Source organism: Cimex lectularius, unplaced genomic scaffold (assembly GCF_000648675.2).
Source record: "Cimex lectularius strain Harlan isolate CLEC.00 unplaced genomic scaffold, Clec_2.1 scaffold21, whole genome shotgun sequence".
Lineage (NCBI taxonomy): Eukaryota > Metazoa > Arthropoda > Insecta > Hemiptera > Cimicidae > Cimex > Cimex lectularius.
In genome coordinates this window covers 2,724,510-2,741,532 of record NW_019392671.1, presented here as the reverse complement: position 1 = coordinate 2,741,532, position 17,023 = coordinate 2,724,510, and the positions used below count along the sequence as shown (strand labels likewise).

Here is a 17,023-nt window from a genome sequence, read left to right as displayed (position 1 = left end):
TGAGAATTTCCGATAAATAAGAGTGGTTCCGGTTGATTTTGGCTCAAACCTCTAGGGGGTCCGTCCAGTCCAATCAAGTTGCACACGATTCCGACGCTGTCAGAGCGGATTAGGATGATCGGGGGTAATTTTAGGCGTCCGGTTTTCCTTTTCCGAAGGGTCTGCGATAATGGTAGAAAAAAACTGTGCTTCAAGAATATCTTCTGTCTTACCTACCTAATTCTGACTTATCCTGGTCCAGATTTCTTTGAGGGTCGAATAAAGGGTTTTGTTCTCTGAGGGTGACGCGCAATTTGTCGGGACTCGGTCGCGAACTGGTCCCATCTGACTGTCGGGACGGATCGATGCCGTCGTCAAAAACAAAACGGAAAAAATGCCCGAGCATCGATTACCTGGTCCTCGGAGTGAGGAGGCGTGAAGAGCCGAAGCCTGTGGGTCGGGTGTGGTTGACTCGGTACCGCAGAGTTGCGGACGAGAGCTGCCGTGTCCGACGTCGGGTCGACCGCCTTCGAATCGCCCCAGATCGTGCAGTATCTCCTCGACTGGGCTCCAGCCTGGAAGACAGATCGTGAAAATGTTGAGCTGGTTGAAAATGGAAGACCTCCAGACCTGTTGCAACGAGGGGTTGCGTTTTTTGGCAAAAGGGGTCGCCCTAAATGCCATGTCGGATTCGTATAGTACGAAAAAGAAGGGACAATTGTAAAATGAACTATAGACCGGTCATAGACAAGTCAGTCATTCACCCGACTTCTTTCCCTCGTTCACCTTTTTTATACCACCAGAGACATTCACCCACAATCGTTTGCTAATTTGTCCGGTTTTTCATTCAGCCATTCACCAGGTCACATAATCATTTCAGTAATTCTTTTACTGTTATTGGTCCATCGAATTGTTCAACCTTTCTCTAGCCAGACCACCAACTCAATTGCTCATTCATACACGCTTTCTCCCACTGGGTCATTTAGTCAAACACCAACTCAATAGTTCATTCACACTGTCGATCATTCCCTTTCACCAACCCAATTGTTCGTTCACCCAGTAAGTCATTCACTCATTCCCTTTCGCGTCCATCAACCCAATTATTCATTCACTCCCTTTGACGTCCACCAACTCAATTGCTCATTCATACACGCTTTCTCCCACGGGGCCGTTCAGTCAAACACCAACTCAATTGTTCATTCACACCGTAGATCATTCACTCATTCCCGTCCACCAACCCATTTGTTCGTTCACACTATCGATCATTCGCTCATTCCCGCCCACCAACACAAATGTTCGTTCACCCAGTAAGTCATTCACTTATTCCATTTCGCGTTCACCAACCCAGTTGTTTGTTCACACTATCGATCATTCGCTCATTCCCGCCCACCAACACAAATGTTCGTTCACCCAGTAAGTCATTCACTTATTCCCTTTCGCGTCCACCGGCTCAATTTTTCACACACGCTTTCTTCCACTGGGTCATTCAGTCAAACACCAACTCAATTGTCCATTCACACTGTCGTTCATTCACGCCCTTTGCCGTCCGCCAACTGAATTGTTCAATCAAATCTACTTTCACCCACGCCGTTATTCACCACCATTCAAAATTCTTCCTATCACGTATTATCTGATCAACAAATCTATAAAATTGATTTTTTTTCGTTCACCAATATTTTAATTGTTGTTCTTCGATTTCGTTTACTCTCCTTTTGTTCTCATTTCCAGGCTTGAGAATACATTTTCTTATAAACAACCTAATTGGATTTTTATTATGGAGGGTTATTAAATTAAGAAGGAGGAGGAAAAAATATCGCCCCTGTCAATTTTTAATTTCTCGCTTGGATGAAGGATGGCTTTATTGGCTTGGAAAGATTGTTTTGGCTCTTAGCCCTGGCCCCCTTCACTCAATTTACCCTGGCGTCTTGTCAAAGTTCAAAGTTAGGCCGGCTCGGTCGGAAGTTTAGGAGGCTTCAGCTTTGAACCTAAAGGTTTTTTTTTTATAAAATTGAATCGGGATTTTGGGGTCGTTTGGTCATTTCAAATGGGAAAGTTTGCTTTCTTCCTCCTTTCAGAAGGGTTGGACCGTGGGTAAATCTAGTTCGGGGGGTCTGTTCACCCCTTTACGAAAATCAAACTTTATTTCGACCCCTTTCCCCCCCCCCATTAATGGTCTGGCGTTGATCCGTTTACCCACCCTGTTCGAAATGATCTCGGCCCCTTGCGCTATGGCCTCGGACAGCGTGGTGCAGAGGTCGTTGTACACCTCTTCCAACTCCTGGAACAGAAATTCGGTCAAGGGGAGACGATGGAATTCAACGTTCCGTTTATAATGCAACGGGGGATTTTTTTCCGTATAATTAGAGTCGGATTTTTACAGTTAACAGCTCCGGCAGTGTCTCCCGGCAATAGGTGTCGACCATGGCGTTAGTCGCGTGCAGTTGAGTCACGTACGTGTTGTGCGCGTCGAGATACTCGGAGAGGGACGTGTTCGACATCGGAGCCTGTATGTGGCTCAGATACGCCGCCTTGTATTCCTGCCTGCACTGAAACAGACAAAAAAAATAACATTAATGTACAAGAACAACAATATGTAAAAATGGAAGTACAACAAAAAAATAACCCAAACATTTCGACTACGATCTGTTTGAAAAAGCGAAGTTTCAAGTCGTCCTTCAAGTATATTAGTTTATGTGCGGTGTTTAGTGACCGTTAGTCAATAATTATTTGGAGATCGTGAGATGCGGTCTGGTGTTTGTTTTCTGTGTAGATGTGTCATTCTTGTGTGTCGTGTTGAGTGTGTGTGTGTGTGCGCGCGTGCGTGCGTGTGTGTGCGTGTGTGTGTGTGTGTGTGTGGGCACTCTCAACACGACACACAAGAATGACACATCTACACAGAAAACAAACACTTTGAGCCCTGAAGATGATCTCAATAAAGAGCAAATGTTGGCACGATAAAGAAAATGTTTTTCTAAAACCTACATCACACCAGACCGCATTTAACGATCTCCAAATGATTTATTAGTTTATTTACTCCCCAATTGTGACGTCAAATAGGTGAAACGTAAAATATCTTTCTTACTCTCACTCTTCTTTTTATTATATTTATTTATTTGCGTTTATCGTCATTTGCTAATTTTGTAGGATCGAAAGTGCAATTGTGTTTCATAGTTTATTAATAGTACAATTACTACCGATTATGATGTCATATTTGGTGAACCACAAACTTTCTCTCTCTCTCTCTCTCTCTCTCTCTCTCTCTCTCTCTCTCTCTCTCTCCTCTATTTACTCTCTCTATTTGTAGCTCTTGTTATTAGTATATTTGTAAAAGTGAAATTTCATAGTTCTGTGAATAGCTTCAAGCACTCCCTGACTCTGATGTCATATTGGTGAACTATTGACGGTATTTATTTTTATTTTCTTCTTATTTTTTTATATTTTTTTTACGAGGGTTCGCAACAGCAGAGGTTATATCAACCCTCGGGGTGCCGGTGTTTTTGAAAAAAAAAACCATTGTAAGATTGTCGAGTTCGAATGTAGTAGGGCCGCTGGATTCGAACCGGGACCTTTGCCTTATAGTGATGAGCGCCGTGTCAATGCCTAAACCGTTGCTGCCACTGGTGCCCCAGGTATTTATTTATTATTGGTATATATTGCTGATTACGTTTTTATCCCTAAAACCATCTGGGCTACTTTGCCTTAATTCCTTGCCTTGCTTTAACTAATAAATTAATATTATTTCTTAACCCTAGTTGATCCAAAAGGAAAATTAATTGAGCAAGATAAATCAGATCTGAAGAAGAACTAGTTTTTGGATTACTTTTATACTGAGGTTGTTAGATATTTTATTTGGCATATAAGCTGTGTTAAACTTTAGGTATAGATTGGAGATTTTAAGGAACGGAAACCTTTCATCCATACACCTCGATCTTTCATCGAGGAGGTTTGTCACATTACTGACTAATCTATGTAAATCTCAAATGGGGCAGTCCAATTGCTTCACCGACAGTGGCTTGGCCCATCATGCACGCACTGGTACCATTAAGTACCCGTGTGCCCTATCCTCAGTCTGTTAGACCATTTGCTCACGCCGGTTCTTTCTCGGGGATGTGTTTTTTATTCCCCTCTGTTTGTTGTCGTTGGTGTTTTCTCATTCATTTTGTCATTTTATCCGTTTCACGACCGAGGAAAAGTCCTTTGGAAGAACCGATAGGGGACGCCGTTGCATGTAGCCAGTTTTCCTGCTAGGACTGCCGTCATATTTTCAGTGATGCCACAATGGTGTCCGTGTGAACGTCACATTAAATTTGTGTCCTGCAGTTGTTTTAATCGGAGATCTTCATTTTCATATATTTATATAAATAATATTTATCGACATCAGTAAAGAAAAATTTCAATGCGTCGTTCAAGAATTGCCTCATTCATTCCCCGTCTGTTACGCCATATTGGTGATCTGAAAAGTTTCTTTTTTTTTATTAGTACATTTGTAAAATGAAAAAATTCATAGTAGTTTAGTAGTCCTTCAACTACTTGCTAACTTCCTAATAATGATGTCATATTGGTAAATAGCCAAAGCAGGTATTGCTCTCACTCTGTATGAAATGAATTAAAATATTTACTGAAATGATACAAATTCATTAAGTTTCTACAGTCCTTTACTCCCCGATTGTGACGTCATATTGGTTAACTAAAAGTTTTGTCATGTATTTTTTATTGCTATTTATCGTTGTATGAGTACATTTGTAAAATGAAAAATTCATTTGTACTCTCGTAGTTCAGTAGTAGTTCAACTACTTCATCATAATCATCTCTCACTCCGTATGAAATGAATTAAAATATTTACTGAAATGAGTCCTTTACTCCCCGATTATAACGTCATATGGGTGAACTGCTAAACTTGCCCTCTTTCTCGGGCCTACTTTGACCCTTGTTTCTGTGTAGTTTGCACCTTTCACGCCGTCATCATTAATTTAATTTACAAGGCCAGATTTAAAACGTGACACATCCTCAGATAAATAAAGCGTACAAACCTATATTTCCGACGCGTCTGTGTTAGTATTGGTTACAGTTTTAGCGTCATCCCACAATGGCCAGGCAGACCAGTTGGACCAACTCCAATTCTTTTATACCCGCGTGAAAAAAATGCCACAAGGCCTCTTGATTTTAAATTAAAATAAATAAATTTTAAAAAGAAAATAATTAAACACTAAAATATTTGGTCTTTGGGAAAGGGTTTTCTCCAGCCTTTATTTTCCATCTTATTTCATATTCATTTTTCATTTTCCGGGTTGAGAAGAGGGTTTTTTTTTAGTAGGGTAAAATAGAAATTTTGATGATTGGGATCCACTCATTGACTGTGACGGTCGATCAATCATCCTTTCAACATCCGTCATGAACCGGACGTGTCAATTATTGATCGATCGGGCTAATTACCCCTACCCCGATACAGGATCGATCAGTCAATTTATTTTAAAAAATCAACTACCTTGCTGAGTGTCTCCTCGGACTTGGCGATGACCGAGTCGAGGCTCTCCCTGTGGGCCAGTATCTTCCTCGCCTGCACCTTCCTGTAGAAGGTTCTTTCCAGGGTGTGCCTCGATACCTGGTGGCCTAGGACGGAGGCGATCTCCCCATGGGCCTGGGAGTCGGCCTCGACCTCCTGGAGAAGACCCTCCCACAGCTGAATCATAGAATTGCTTCCCCTCGACCTGCAATGAGAAAACAAGCATAATTGACTAAAGATTTATTTACCATATTCAAAATTAACCTGGTCAATGAGCAAGATGACATAATGAAATTTTGAATCTGTTGGTCCATTGTCGGCCGATTCTTATCAACTGTGCTTACCCAATCAACAATCTCATTTTTTTACAATAAAGTTTGTTGTTTTACCGGGTAGAGAGTGAAGTTTTTTCCCGGAGAGATAACCCTGTTATCAAAATGACGAAGGTGTATAAAAAAAATGTTGGGCGTTTATCAAGGATAAGTTAAAGTCTTTGGAGGCCACCTGGGGTCCGGACTGGGCGATAACTCAAACGGAGAAAACCACCCACGGCCGGGGGCTTAGAGGCTTTCCCTAAGTCGGGTCTGATTGAATTTTAAATATTGAATTCAACTTATAAATCGTCGGCGGGATGAAATAATTGAAACCCATTTACCGCGGGCTGTACTTGATTACAGACTTTTCCATAAATATTTTTTCTTAATACCAACCCGTCTTTTCTCAATTCGGCGTTTTTCTTTCTGTAGTTGCCCACGAGCAGCTGGAGCTCTTCGGCGTGATGCTCGTACATCTGTGACAGCTCCTGGGCGAAGTCAGAAACTGAAAAAAAAATTAGTCATCATAAAACGGCCATATAAAACGAGAAAATAATGAAAAAGACATTGAGAAAAAGAGAGACTATGGGATAGGGATAAAAGAAGCAACCACAAGGTCATCTACACCTCGTCCTTTGTTGATCTAATGTGCTCCCCTGTTTTTTATAACTCACTGTCCAGCTTCAGGTTTTTAATCAACCTCCACAGCTTTGCCAGCGGTTCCTTGGTGTAGGATCTGCTTGCGGTTTTTCTTGCCCCAGTTGCAAGAACCTGCACCTACATAGATCTTCCCAAAAACATAAAATGTGTTCTGAGGTCTTCTCCTCTTCCTGGCAATATCTGCAGTGTTTCTTCTGTTTACTCCTGTCAGGTGCATGTGCTTTGTTATGTGGTAGTGCCCTGTCAGGAGTCCAACCAGAATCCTGCTTCGATTGCGGTTGCTTTCCAGTAATTCTTTTGTGAGTTTTGCGGATGGTCCTTCTATGAATCTCCTCGCGTGCCTCATGTTTGTGATATTATTCCACCAGGTTTTGGACTCGCTAAGGATCCATTTTAAGATGGCAGGATGATAAGCCACAGTAGGGTTCAGGACCCAGAGAGTCCATGTCCCTCTTTGGCCAACATGTCAACCTTTTAGTCACCTCTATGCCCCGAGTGCCCAGGGACCCATGCCAGGTTCAGGTCATTTGTGTCGCTGACTTTGCCAGAGACTCCATGCAGTTCCAAACACTCTTTGCCTTCACCTCGCATTAGGCCAGGGTCTTCGAAGCTGCCTGACTGTCAGAGAGATGGCTATTATACAGGAATGTACTCCTAGCCTTTTTATTTCCCTGGCGCAGTGTTCAATCTCTATGATTTACTGGAAAACTGTAGCATATTTGCCTAGGGTTTCTGGCAGCTCGGTCTTTGGGTTCATCCCGAAGACTCCATCTACCGTGTACTTGTCGGTTTTGGAGACGTCAGTATTCCATTTTTTTTTGTCCATTCTTTCCGTTCTGGTATCAGTTCTTTGTCCAACATGTCAACCTTTTCGTTGCCTCTATGCCCTGAGTGCTCAGGGACCTATGCGAGGGTCAGGTCATTAGTGTCGCCAGAGTCATAAAAATAATTAAAAAATAAAGTTTGCCAATATAACGTCATGATAGGGGAGTAACTATGCTATTCAAACACATATGAACATTTTTTTTACACGACAATAATTTTCATATACGTTGAGGAAAGGAGTAAAATAAAGGAGGAACCGAGAAAGAACACAGAAAGAAAGGGAATTCCCTTAGCCATGTGACGTCATAATGCGGGAATAGCTCTTCATTTAATAATTTGTCGAAGTCGTGAGGATCGGTCAAGTACGAGACTTTTTCACACCTTTTTCATTTTATCCCCGACCTTTTCGACCTTTATTCCGGTCATCTTCAGGGCTTAAAGTGTGGTGCGTAAATTGTGGTGTCATATTGGTTTTGTGTGAAATCGTTGTGTTTATTTTTGCTAATTGAACTTTTTCTTATGTATTTTCTCTTGGAGTTTACAAATAACGCTCCATGGCAATAAAAAACCAAAAGAAAACAATATTTAAAAAATTGAGAATCGGTCAAATCCCGTTATGGTTTAAGAATAAACTTTTTCATCCAGGTTTCCTTTTTATCCCAATCCCGTACGGGATTCAATAATCAATAATTGCATAATTGACTTCCCCATCGGTCATAATTTACTCTCATTTTTTTGCGTTAGGAGGGTGGAAGGAAAAGGGTTAAATTAAGATTGTCGATCGATATTCAGAATTGTAATCAGGGAGAAAATTGGCCCCATATTTTGATTTTCCAATTTTACACTTACAACGCGGTGGTTGATTTATTAAACAGATCACTTTTGATTTCTAATCGAATTTGGGGGGGGGAAGTACCTTCCTAAGTTTTATGGAGTCTGTGAAAAAACAGGAAGCTGCCTACTGTCAATATCCTGAGCCGTGAGCTTTTTATCGAGCTTTTCGTTAGCAAGCGGCCGTTTCCGGTTCGATCCTTTTTTAATCAGGTCATTTAATAAAATTTGACGAGAAAAAAAATCTCAAAAAAGAATTTTAAAAATAGTGTATCGAAGAGTTTGGCCCTCTTAGGTTTTGTTTAATTATTTCCAAGGGCCCTTTTCACGTCCTTAACGTCCCTTTATTCACCCGGGGGGCCGGTTTTAAATCCGCAATTAGTACACGACGCGAAAGTGTTCCCGAGCACGGCTGAATAATTAAACTTAAGACAAAAGCCGAGTTTGCCCTGATAATTTAGAAAAAGGAAAGAAAGTTGCTCTTTCCACTCGGTGAATTATTATAGGGCCTAGGTATAAAACGTTCCGCACAGGTTTCCGGATTGTTTTAAAAACATAAAGAGGGCAAACAGAACACGTAATTACGTTATGGTACGATTGGAGACCTAAAGTAGCTTCTAGGATGGTAAAAAGGATTCTGCTTTCAAACCTTTTTAACATGCATAACAGGGTTAGATTAGGAATAGTTACGGAAGAATAAGTAATATTATGGTTAGTTCGTAGCTTTAGGGACTGCATAAAGTTGGGTTAGGTAGGGTAAGGTTAGGGTCGGGTTAGGTATTTAGGCTTTAGTTAGAGTAGATTTGCACTGTGATGACGCGTACTATTATGTGTCATCTTCAATCTCTGTTTGGAAAGAGCGGTAGCCATTAGAACAAACCCAGACGGCGATTATCGATACATCTGGCATATACGGACGGCGTATTAATTACAGCAAGAACAAGGAGTCACTTAAGAAACTGCAGGAAGCCAGCAAGAAGCGCGATCTGGAAATTAACGAGGGTAAAACTAAGTATATGACCACCTCGAGAACCCATGGATGTGGAGAAGGGCCAGTTCAATTTGGAAACCGTAATTTTAAATATCTAGGACCCTTAGTAACAAAGAATGATGTAACGGCAGAAATAAAGGCAAGAATAGATGCCCGTTTGCGGTACAAAAGCTCAGCAGTTCAAGCACCTATCTCGCAAGGCTAAGATTATTGCTTACAAAGAGATTATAAGGCCAATAGTACGCCAGCGAAACATGGGCGATGGGTAAAGAAAGGGAAAAGATTCTTGGGGTTTCGGGAAAATATTCGGTAGATGGCGATTGGAAAGTACGTAAGAATGATTAACTAAAGCAATTATTTGGCCAGTCGGATATAATTTACCATATAAAGAAGGGAAGATTGAGATTGTTGGGTCACGAGGAGAGGGTGGCTCAAGATAGTCTTCCAAGGAAACTCCTCTATGGGAAGCCACGAGGAAGAATACGAGGACGCACTCGGCTTAGGTGGTTGGACGATGTGGAGGAGAATCGGTGTAAGGAGATGGCTCCTGAAGGGGAAACTTATTGATGAGGTCCAGGTCCTGCTCTAAGGACTGTCGCACTGGTTAGTAAGTAAGTAAAATAGGTAGGATTAGGATTGGCAGAGTTAGCTTTAGGTAGGGTTAAGATTAGCGATAGGATACTATTTTTTTAACGGTAGTATTTCAACTACAACGTTATATGAACCTTCGGAATGCCAGTGTTTTTGGGAGAGAAAGAAATTGTAAGTACGTCGGGTTCGAATATAGGACCGCGTGATTAGAACTAGGACCCTTACTTTATAGACAAGAACGCCCTGTCAAAGCCTTAACCGTGGAGGCTACCTACGCCTCCTCAAGGATTAAGATTAGGGGTGGGTTAAATTGGTTTATGTTCTTTTAGATAACGTGAAGGTTAGTGGAGTAGGACTTAGGAATAAGTTTGGTAGGACTTGGTTATCCTAGGGTCGGTAACATGCTAAGTGTTAGGGAACGGCTTAGGAATATGATAGGTAAGAAAAAGTTAAATAGCTTAGGCACATTTGTGGTTAGATTAAGTAGAGTTAGGATTAGGGTTAGAAACAGTTAATTAGAATTAGGGATCGTCTTAGGAATATGATAGGTAAGGATAAGTTATAAAGCTTAGGCATGTGTATGGTGTAGGGTAGGGATTGTGCTGTGGACAAGCTAGTGGGCATGCTTGGTCAAGCTCTTAACAAAAATGCCACTTTAAGTGCAGCGCTAGCTGCATCCCAAGCTAGGACCAATGGAGATGTCCGTAACAGCGGATGAGTAATAAAAGCATTAGTGCCAGCTATTAGAAATATAGTTAATGAGCTAACGTATGCCCAAGCCAAAGGTGTAGCGCCAGTCAAGAGCGGAATCAATGAGCCCAATACATGTACAGATCAGCACCAAAAGAAGAATGTCTCAAGAACGCCGTCAAAAATAAGGAAAACTGCTGAACCTGGTGAGGAAATCATTAAAAAAGTTGGACCAACCCAGACACACCCAAGCGGCAAGCGAAGGATCGTGGGCACAGGTTGTCAGGAAAAGAGGACTAACGCTAGCTGGTGTGCCGAAAACGACTGCTTAGGACTATAAAAACATATAGGAAAAAAATGTGAAGAGGGCTGTTGAAGAGCGCGAAAGATTGATCTTCGTTGAGACTAAGAGCTCGCCAGATGGATTGGAGATGCGACTGTCAAATATAAATAAGAATGCTTCCGTCTATAATCAAAAAAGCATAAATAGCAGTGCTAGACAACAAGCTGCAAATAACCAAACATGGCTTAGGTGCGGCAAAAATGAAACAAAGGCACAGATGGTTATGTGCGTTTTCATCCCACCCAGTATGGTGGACACCTGGAGTAGCGGAGAAAAAATCAATGGCTCAACCGTCACGGCGCCTATATCAACATAGCAGGGAACAAACTGAAAGAGAACATCGTAAAAAAGAATACCATGATGCCAAACGCACCTTTCCAACAGCACTTCGCAGAGCAAAGAGAAACTCGTGGAAATGTTACACTGAGGAAGAAGATATCGAAAATAGATGGGGACTCCACTATAAAATTGCCATAGGGAAAGTAACTAACCGATACCCGCTAGTCATTCGGCTGTGAGCTTACAGGATTGAAAGAAGTTGGTCACGCATTATTAGAGGAAGCTTTCCCTGTAGATGATCCGGCAATTGATGACGCAGATCAAATGCACCTCAGGACTATAACGTTGTGGGATTAATATGGTTTAAAAAATAAAATTAAATAAAATAATAAGTCCGTACCCGTTAAACATGAAATATCCTTATATTAATAACAAATTAATGAATCAAATATATCTTATAAATGGTTACAACTAATTTAGTAAGGAAAAGGGAATATTTTCTTATGATAGAAAGTAATTAAGCGTAAAGTTATTTTTTGGTTTCCTTTTCACTGGACAAGTTGTATAGTATAGTGTAACGAACCCTTATGAACGAACACCACTCCACAAGAATTTTTCACTAGCAGTTTTTTGCCTTGATAACGTCACACACTATTATTTTTACTTTATCTTCTTTCTAAAGTTGCAAGCGACCGAGTAACTCCAATCCATCGTGGCTCTGCCTTAGGCCTGCCGCCGACCTCTCGTCTGCCTCCTCAATCGTTGGAACTCTGCCTTATTGATTGTTTATGTCGCTTTGGCGGCCTTTATGAAATGGCTTTGTCATAGGACAAAAACCTACGCATTCCAGAATAATCAAACTACCAATCCATGGACAGAAAATGAAGTATATACGGCTATTGGTAGATTAAGAACAGGACGCGCACCAGGCGTGAGGAATCGTTCGTAGTAAAGGCATGTGCAGATATACTACTACCTTATATTCACAAACTCATGGTAGACTGCCTGCATTTACTTTCCAACGGTTTGGAAGAAGTCTCAAATCTGTGCCTTCCTAAAATCAGAGAGACCTGCGTCATACCGAATGGTAGCCCTACTATCAGTGCTTGGCAAAGTAATGGAGCAATTAATCCTCGAAGGTTACGAGCTACGATTGACCTAAGCAATGATGGAATAAAAGCACTTGCTTATGTTGATGACATAATAATTCCAGCAGACACTAAATTAGATCTTGAAAGAAAAGGCAGAGATGCGGTCACGATACTGAATAACTGGTGCAGGAGAGTGAAACTCCAGTTAGCCCCAGGTAAAACATTCCTGATGTTGTTGAAAGGCAGACTGAACACACGCTCCACACCAGTCATCAGAATTGATGGCAGGACTATCAAAATGCCCCCAGTTATTTCATACCTTGGAATCAAAATGTCTCCTGGCCTGCGTTTTGGGCCAAATGCAGGCCAGATAAATGACAAAATCTTGGTACGAATCGCAGTAATGCGATCGCTGTCTGGGGCGCCCTGGGGAATCTCCCACATAACAAGAAATATCGACTACAAAGCATTATGTAAAGTGGTCATATTATATGTAGCACCAGCCTGGACGCGCAAATTAAGAATAGTAGAATGGACGGCACTTGACAAGGCGCAGCGGAAAGCATTGCTGGCTGTTACGCAGTCGTTCAGAACAGTGCCGACTGACGCATTGCAAGTTACTGCCGGACAGCCACCAGTAGATCTTCAGGCTAAGGCTTTATGTGCAACATGGGAGTTAGCGAATGATCATCATTTATATATATTTATATATTTATATATCTANTGGATTTTTGTCATCTTTATATATTTATGTATTTATATATTTATGTATTTATATATGTATGTATTTATATTTATGTATTTTTGTATTCGTGTATTTATGTATTCGTGTATTTATATATTTTTGTATTTATGTATTTATATATTTCTGTATTTTTGTATCCGTGTATTTATCTATCCGTGTATTTATGTATCCGTGTATTTATGTATTGCTGTATTTATGTATTTTTGTATTTATTTATATATTTATGTATTTATATATTTATATATGTATATGTGTTTATATATTTATGTATTTATATATGTATTTATATATTTATTTATGTATTTATATATTATTTTCTCTCTGCTCGTTCACTCTGACCCACAAGTTCAACCGCTTCCATCTATAATAGAAAAGCTACGCAAAAACTAAGCAACCCTAAGAAACTGTAAAGAGCCGGCAACGGCTTAGGTATAAGGTATAAGGTATAGAACAAGGCCAAGACGGTTATGTGCGTTAGGTATAATTAAGATAGATTAGGTAGAGAAGGACTAAGGTTAGTGATAAATTAGAGAGGAATTAGTTATGTTATGGTTAGGAATAGGTTAGGTTAGAAAGAGTTAAATAGAATTAGAGATCGGCTTAGGAAAATGATTGGTAAAAATAAGCTATAAAGCTTAGGTACATTTAAGGTTAGGTTAGGTAGAGTAAGGATTAGGTTAAGTAATAGGATGGTAATGGATTAGGTTAGATAGGTAGAGTTAGAATTGAGGTTAGAAACAGTTAAGTTGAAATAGGGATCGGCTTAGAAAAATAATAAGTAATAAGCTGTACAGCTATATTTAAGGTTATATTAGGTAGAGTAAAGATTAGGTTTAGTTATAGGGTAGGTAAATTTATGTTTTGGTTATGTGTGTTAGTGTTAGGTATACTGAGGTTAGGTTAGGTAAAATAAGGATTAAGATTAGTAATAACCTAAACAGGATTATGTTATGTTATCGTTTTGGTTAAGTTAGGTTAGTTTAAGGTTTGGTAAAGTAGTGTTAGGCTGGGTTACGGTTTGATTCGGGAGGATTAGGGACATGTCAGACTTCATATACTTTTTTCCTATGTACCGCTGTTGTGTACGTGTTTGCGGGAGCCATCCCGGAAAACGTTTTTCCCCCTTTCGATGGAACGGGTTAATTAAGCGTTGAAACGGTCATTTGCGTGCGGTGGCGGGGGTGGTTTGTGGAAAGTAGAAAGAAAAACCCTACGCGATGCTAGGGGGCGGGGGTCGGAAAATTAGCCCGGCCCTAACCCTATTAACGTCGGCGAGAGTGGAAAGTCTTGTTGCGAAAACAGAAAACATAACAAAAAAAAAAGAGGGAAGGAAAAAATCATTATTTCCTCTCAAAAGAGGAAAAACCTTTTTCCGGCTATCGTGTATTATTCAGACTTATTTCCCTGCCATACACTTTTATTCTTACAAAAAAAAAAGTGGGGTTACAAGTAAAGTAAATTTTGGTTGAAAGCTCTCATACAATCTTAATCGTTCATTAAATTTAATCCTTTAGGTTTAAAGTTGAACCAGGTGGTTCCCGTTAATCCCTCAAATCCGTATTAACCCTTTTGGCAAAACCTAATCCTGTTTGAGTTTGCTTCGCACATCGTGAAAAGGACGAGGCTCTTATCACAAGTGATAACTCGAGGTGCGGTAGACGCGTCTTAATCCGTGTTTAACCAGGTCATAACAAAGGCGGAATCGGGTGCCGTTGTCGTGAAATGGTAATTCGGCTTTAACAAGGTTTTAACTCGGTTGTCCTGAGTTGATTTGGGAAACACCCCCTACCGGTCTTTACGCGATGACTCCCCCGGGTCGATTTTAGGACGAGCCTAAAATAAACCGTCTTTAATGATTTCCTCTTGATCTTCCGTATTTAGGCCATGCTAGGATCACAAGATGTTCAATTTTTTCAGACAGTCCATGGAAAGTCCTGTAAGTCACGATTACAACATAGAGGTCATACCAAAAGATACCGAAGAGAATTACGGTTCCTTCGAGTATCACTAGTTCCTCCAAAACTTAACAGTGAACTTTTGAAAACATCATGCAGAGGAATCGGGAATTCTAGTTTTCAAGGAACCATGACGTTCTACAGCGGTCTGAAACAACGATATACGAATTTTCAGAAATCCCAGGATGTCAGGATGTGTTATTGACCAAAAGAACAGATAAATAAACAATGTCCAAAGATCATATGACAGAAAGTAGACCTTCAAAAAGTAGAAAACGTCCAAGAAGACGATCGAGTCTGAATGGATACGGTTTTTCTAGAATATCGTTTGTTCAGTCATTCCTACGATGTCATGGTATGTCCATTCACCAACAAGACGAATAACAGTAGAAAGGTCACTGTTTAAAACTCGAAAAAAATAGAAAAGGGTCAAGGTCAACTTCATAGTCCTGTAAGTCACAATCGCAACATAGAGGTCATACCAAAAGATTCCGAGGAGAACTAGGGTCCGTTCAAGTATCACTGGACCGTCCGAGAACTTAACTATGGACTTTGAAAACATCATGCAGAGGCATCAGGAAATCCAGTTTTCAGGGAAACTGTGTCGTTCTGCAACTATGGATGTACGAATTTACAGAAATATCCTTGGTTCAGACCATCCCAGGGTGTCAGGGTATATCACAAACACACAAGTTCAATAAGGCTATCCCAAAGGATTATTTATGGTTCATAAGGTTCATCTATGGAACGTGGAAATTTAGAAAATTAGAAAAACCAAGGAGATCCCTAAAAATTATATTCCCCGGGAGGTATCGTCATCTTGGATGTTTTCAACTTTTACAAGCTACAACCTCTGACGTATGACCTTTGGACTGTATTTATTAGCTTTCTTATTGGTTTATGACTTGTGCTGATGCCCATGGATGGTCCGGGGAAAAGAGATAAATATCGACTCCCCTGTGTGCTTATGATTCTGTCGTTTTTCACCGTCTTCTCAACCTTCTAGCCCAGGTCCATTTGTAATCCATTAGGAAAAACCGTCCCCATTCAGGCCTACTCAGCCCAAATGGCCACCCCCTTTCATAGAGGGTTGCTTATAATAAATTGAACCGCGGGATCGAAGCCCCGAGGGCCGTTTTATCGAAGGGCACAATAAAACTTGGCCCCTTTTCCGGATTAAAATTTGAAAACCCTTCAGGGGCGGGAGTAAAAACACCCCTTTCGCAGTTTGACGAACCCCAATTAAAAGGGGTCCAATTAAAACTTCATCCTCTTCCTAAACCGAATCTTTGGTTAATTTATTTCACACCCTTCTACGGTTGTCCAGAGGAGGGAAGCTTTTCAGAAAATCGTCACGCACACTTTCATCTCCATCTGACATGGGTGAAAGGCACACGGAAGAAACACCCTCACATGCGAGCATATTTCCTCTCATAATATCAATCTACATGACAACAGGGATTTATCGATAAAAAAAAAAACCATCCGCACTGTGAGCGATGGGCTCCGCCCCAAACCGTTCTTGTTCGATATTGACAGCCGTCTGAACCGTTTTAAAGAGCGATAATGCACCTTGTCAAAACCCGACCCGCCCCGCAAAATAAACAATTCTACCCTTCGAGGACTCCTTGCCATCCTTTTTACGGCGAACAACCCCTCTCCACCCACAATTCCTAAAATAAACCCCACAACGTGATTTATATGTGTGGATGTAGTTGGTAATTAATTAGATGTCTTTTCTACCTGTAGAGGTACATATTTGATCAGCGATTGGATGTCGTTTATGTATATAGATATAGTTTAACTATAATTCATTTACAACACCATAAATTTCGTTTCTGCTTGTAGATGTTGTAGGTTGACAGTTGCATACATTTAGAAAACAATACAAACATTGTAAAAATTGAATATAGTTTACAAAAGCGAAGATGTAGTTGATAAACAATAGGATATGTTTAAAAGCATCACAGATTATGTTTACATGAATAGATATAAGTGGTTGTCAGTTTGATGTTCCTTGTATGTATGAATGTTATTTAATGTTAATAATTTTTATTCAGAAATCGTGAGATGCGGTCTGGTGTGATGTAAGTTTCAGAAAAACATTTTCTTTATCGTTTATTTGGCACGATAAAGAAAATGTTTTTCTGAAACCTACATCACACCAGACCGCATCTCACGATTTCTGAATAATTATCGATTAACGGTCACTAATCACCACACATT

The 17,023-nt window shown here is 40.4% G+C and overlaps 1 protein-coding gene across 9 annotated transcripts in view; it reads right to left on the bottom strand.

Moving 5' to 3' along the window:
• The window catches only part of LOC106670821, an 82,071-nt gene that overhangs the window by 30,407 nt on the left and 34,641 nt on the right, over positions 1-17,023 (bottom strand). For all 9 annotated transcript variants that reach the window (XM_024225276.1, XM_014401445.2, XM_024225279.1 and 6 more), the window contains exons 4-8: positions 6,193-6,301; positions 5,465-5,687; positions 2,358-2,525; positions 2,177-2,257; positions 393-554 (exon numbers count right to left, since the gene is read on the bottom strand). In XM_024225276.1, coding sequence (XP_024081044.1) covers positions 393-554; positions 2,177-2,257; positions 2,358-2,525; positions 5,465-5,687; positions 6,193-6,301 — 743 coding nt within the window. The remainder of the gene's footprint in view (positions 1-392; positions 555-2,176; positions 2,258-2,357; positions 2,526-5,464; positions 5,688-6,192; positions 6,302-17,023) is intronic.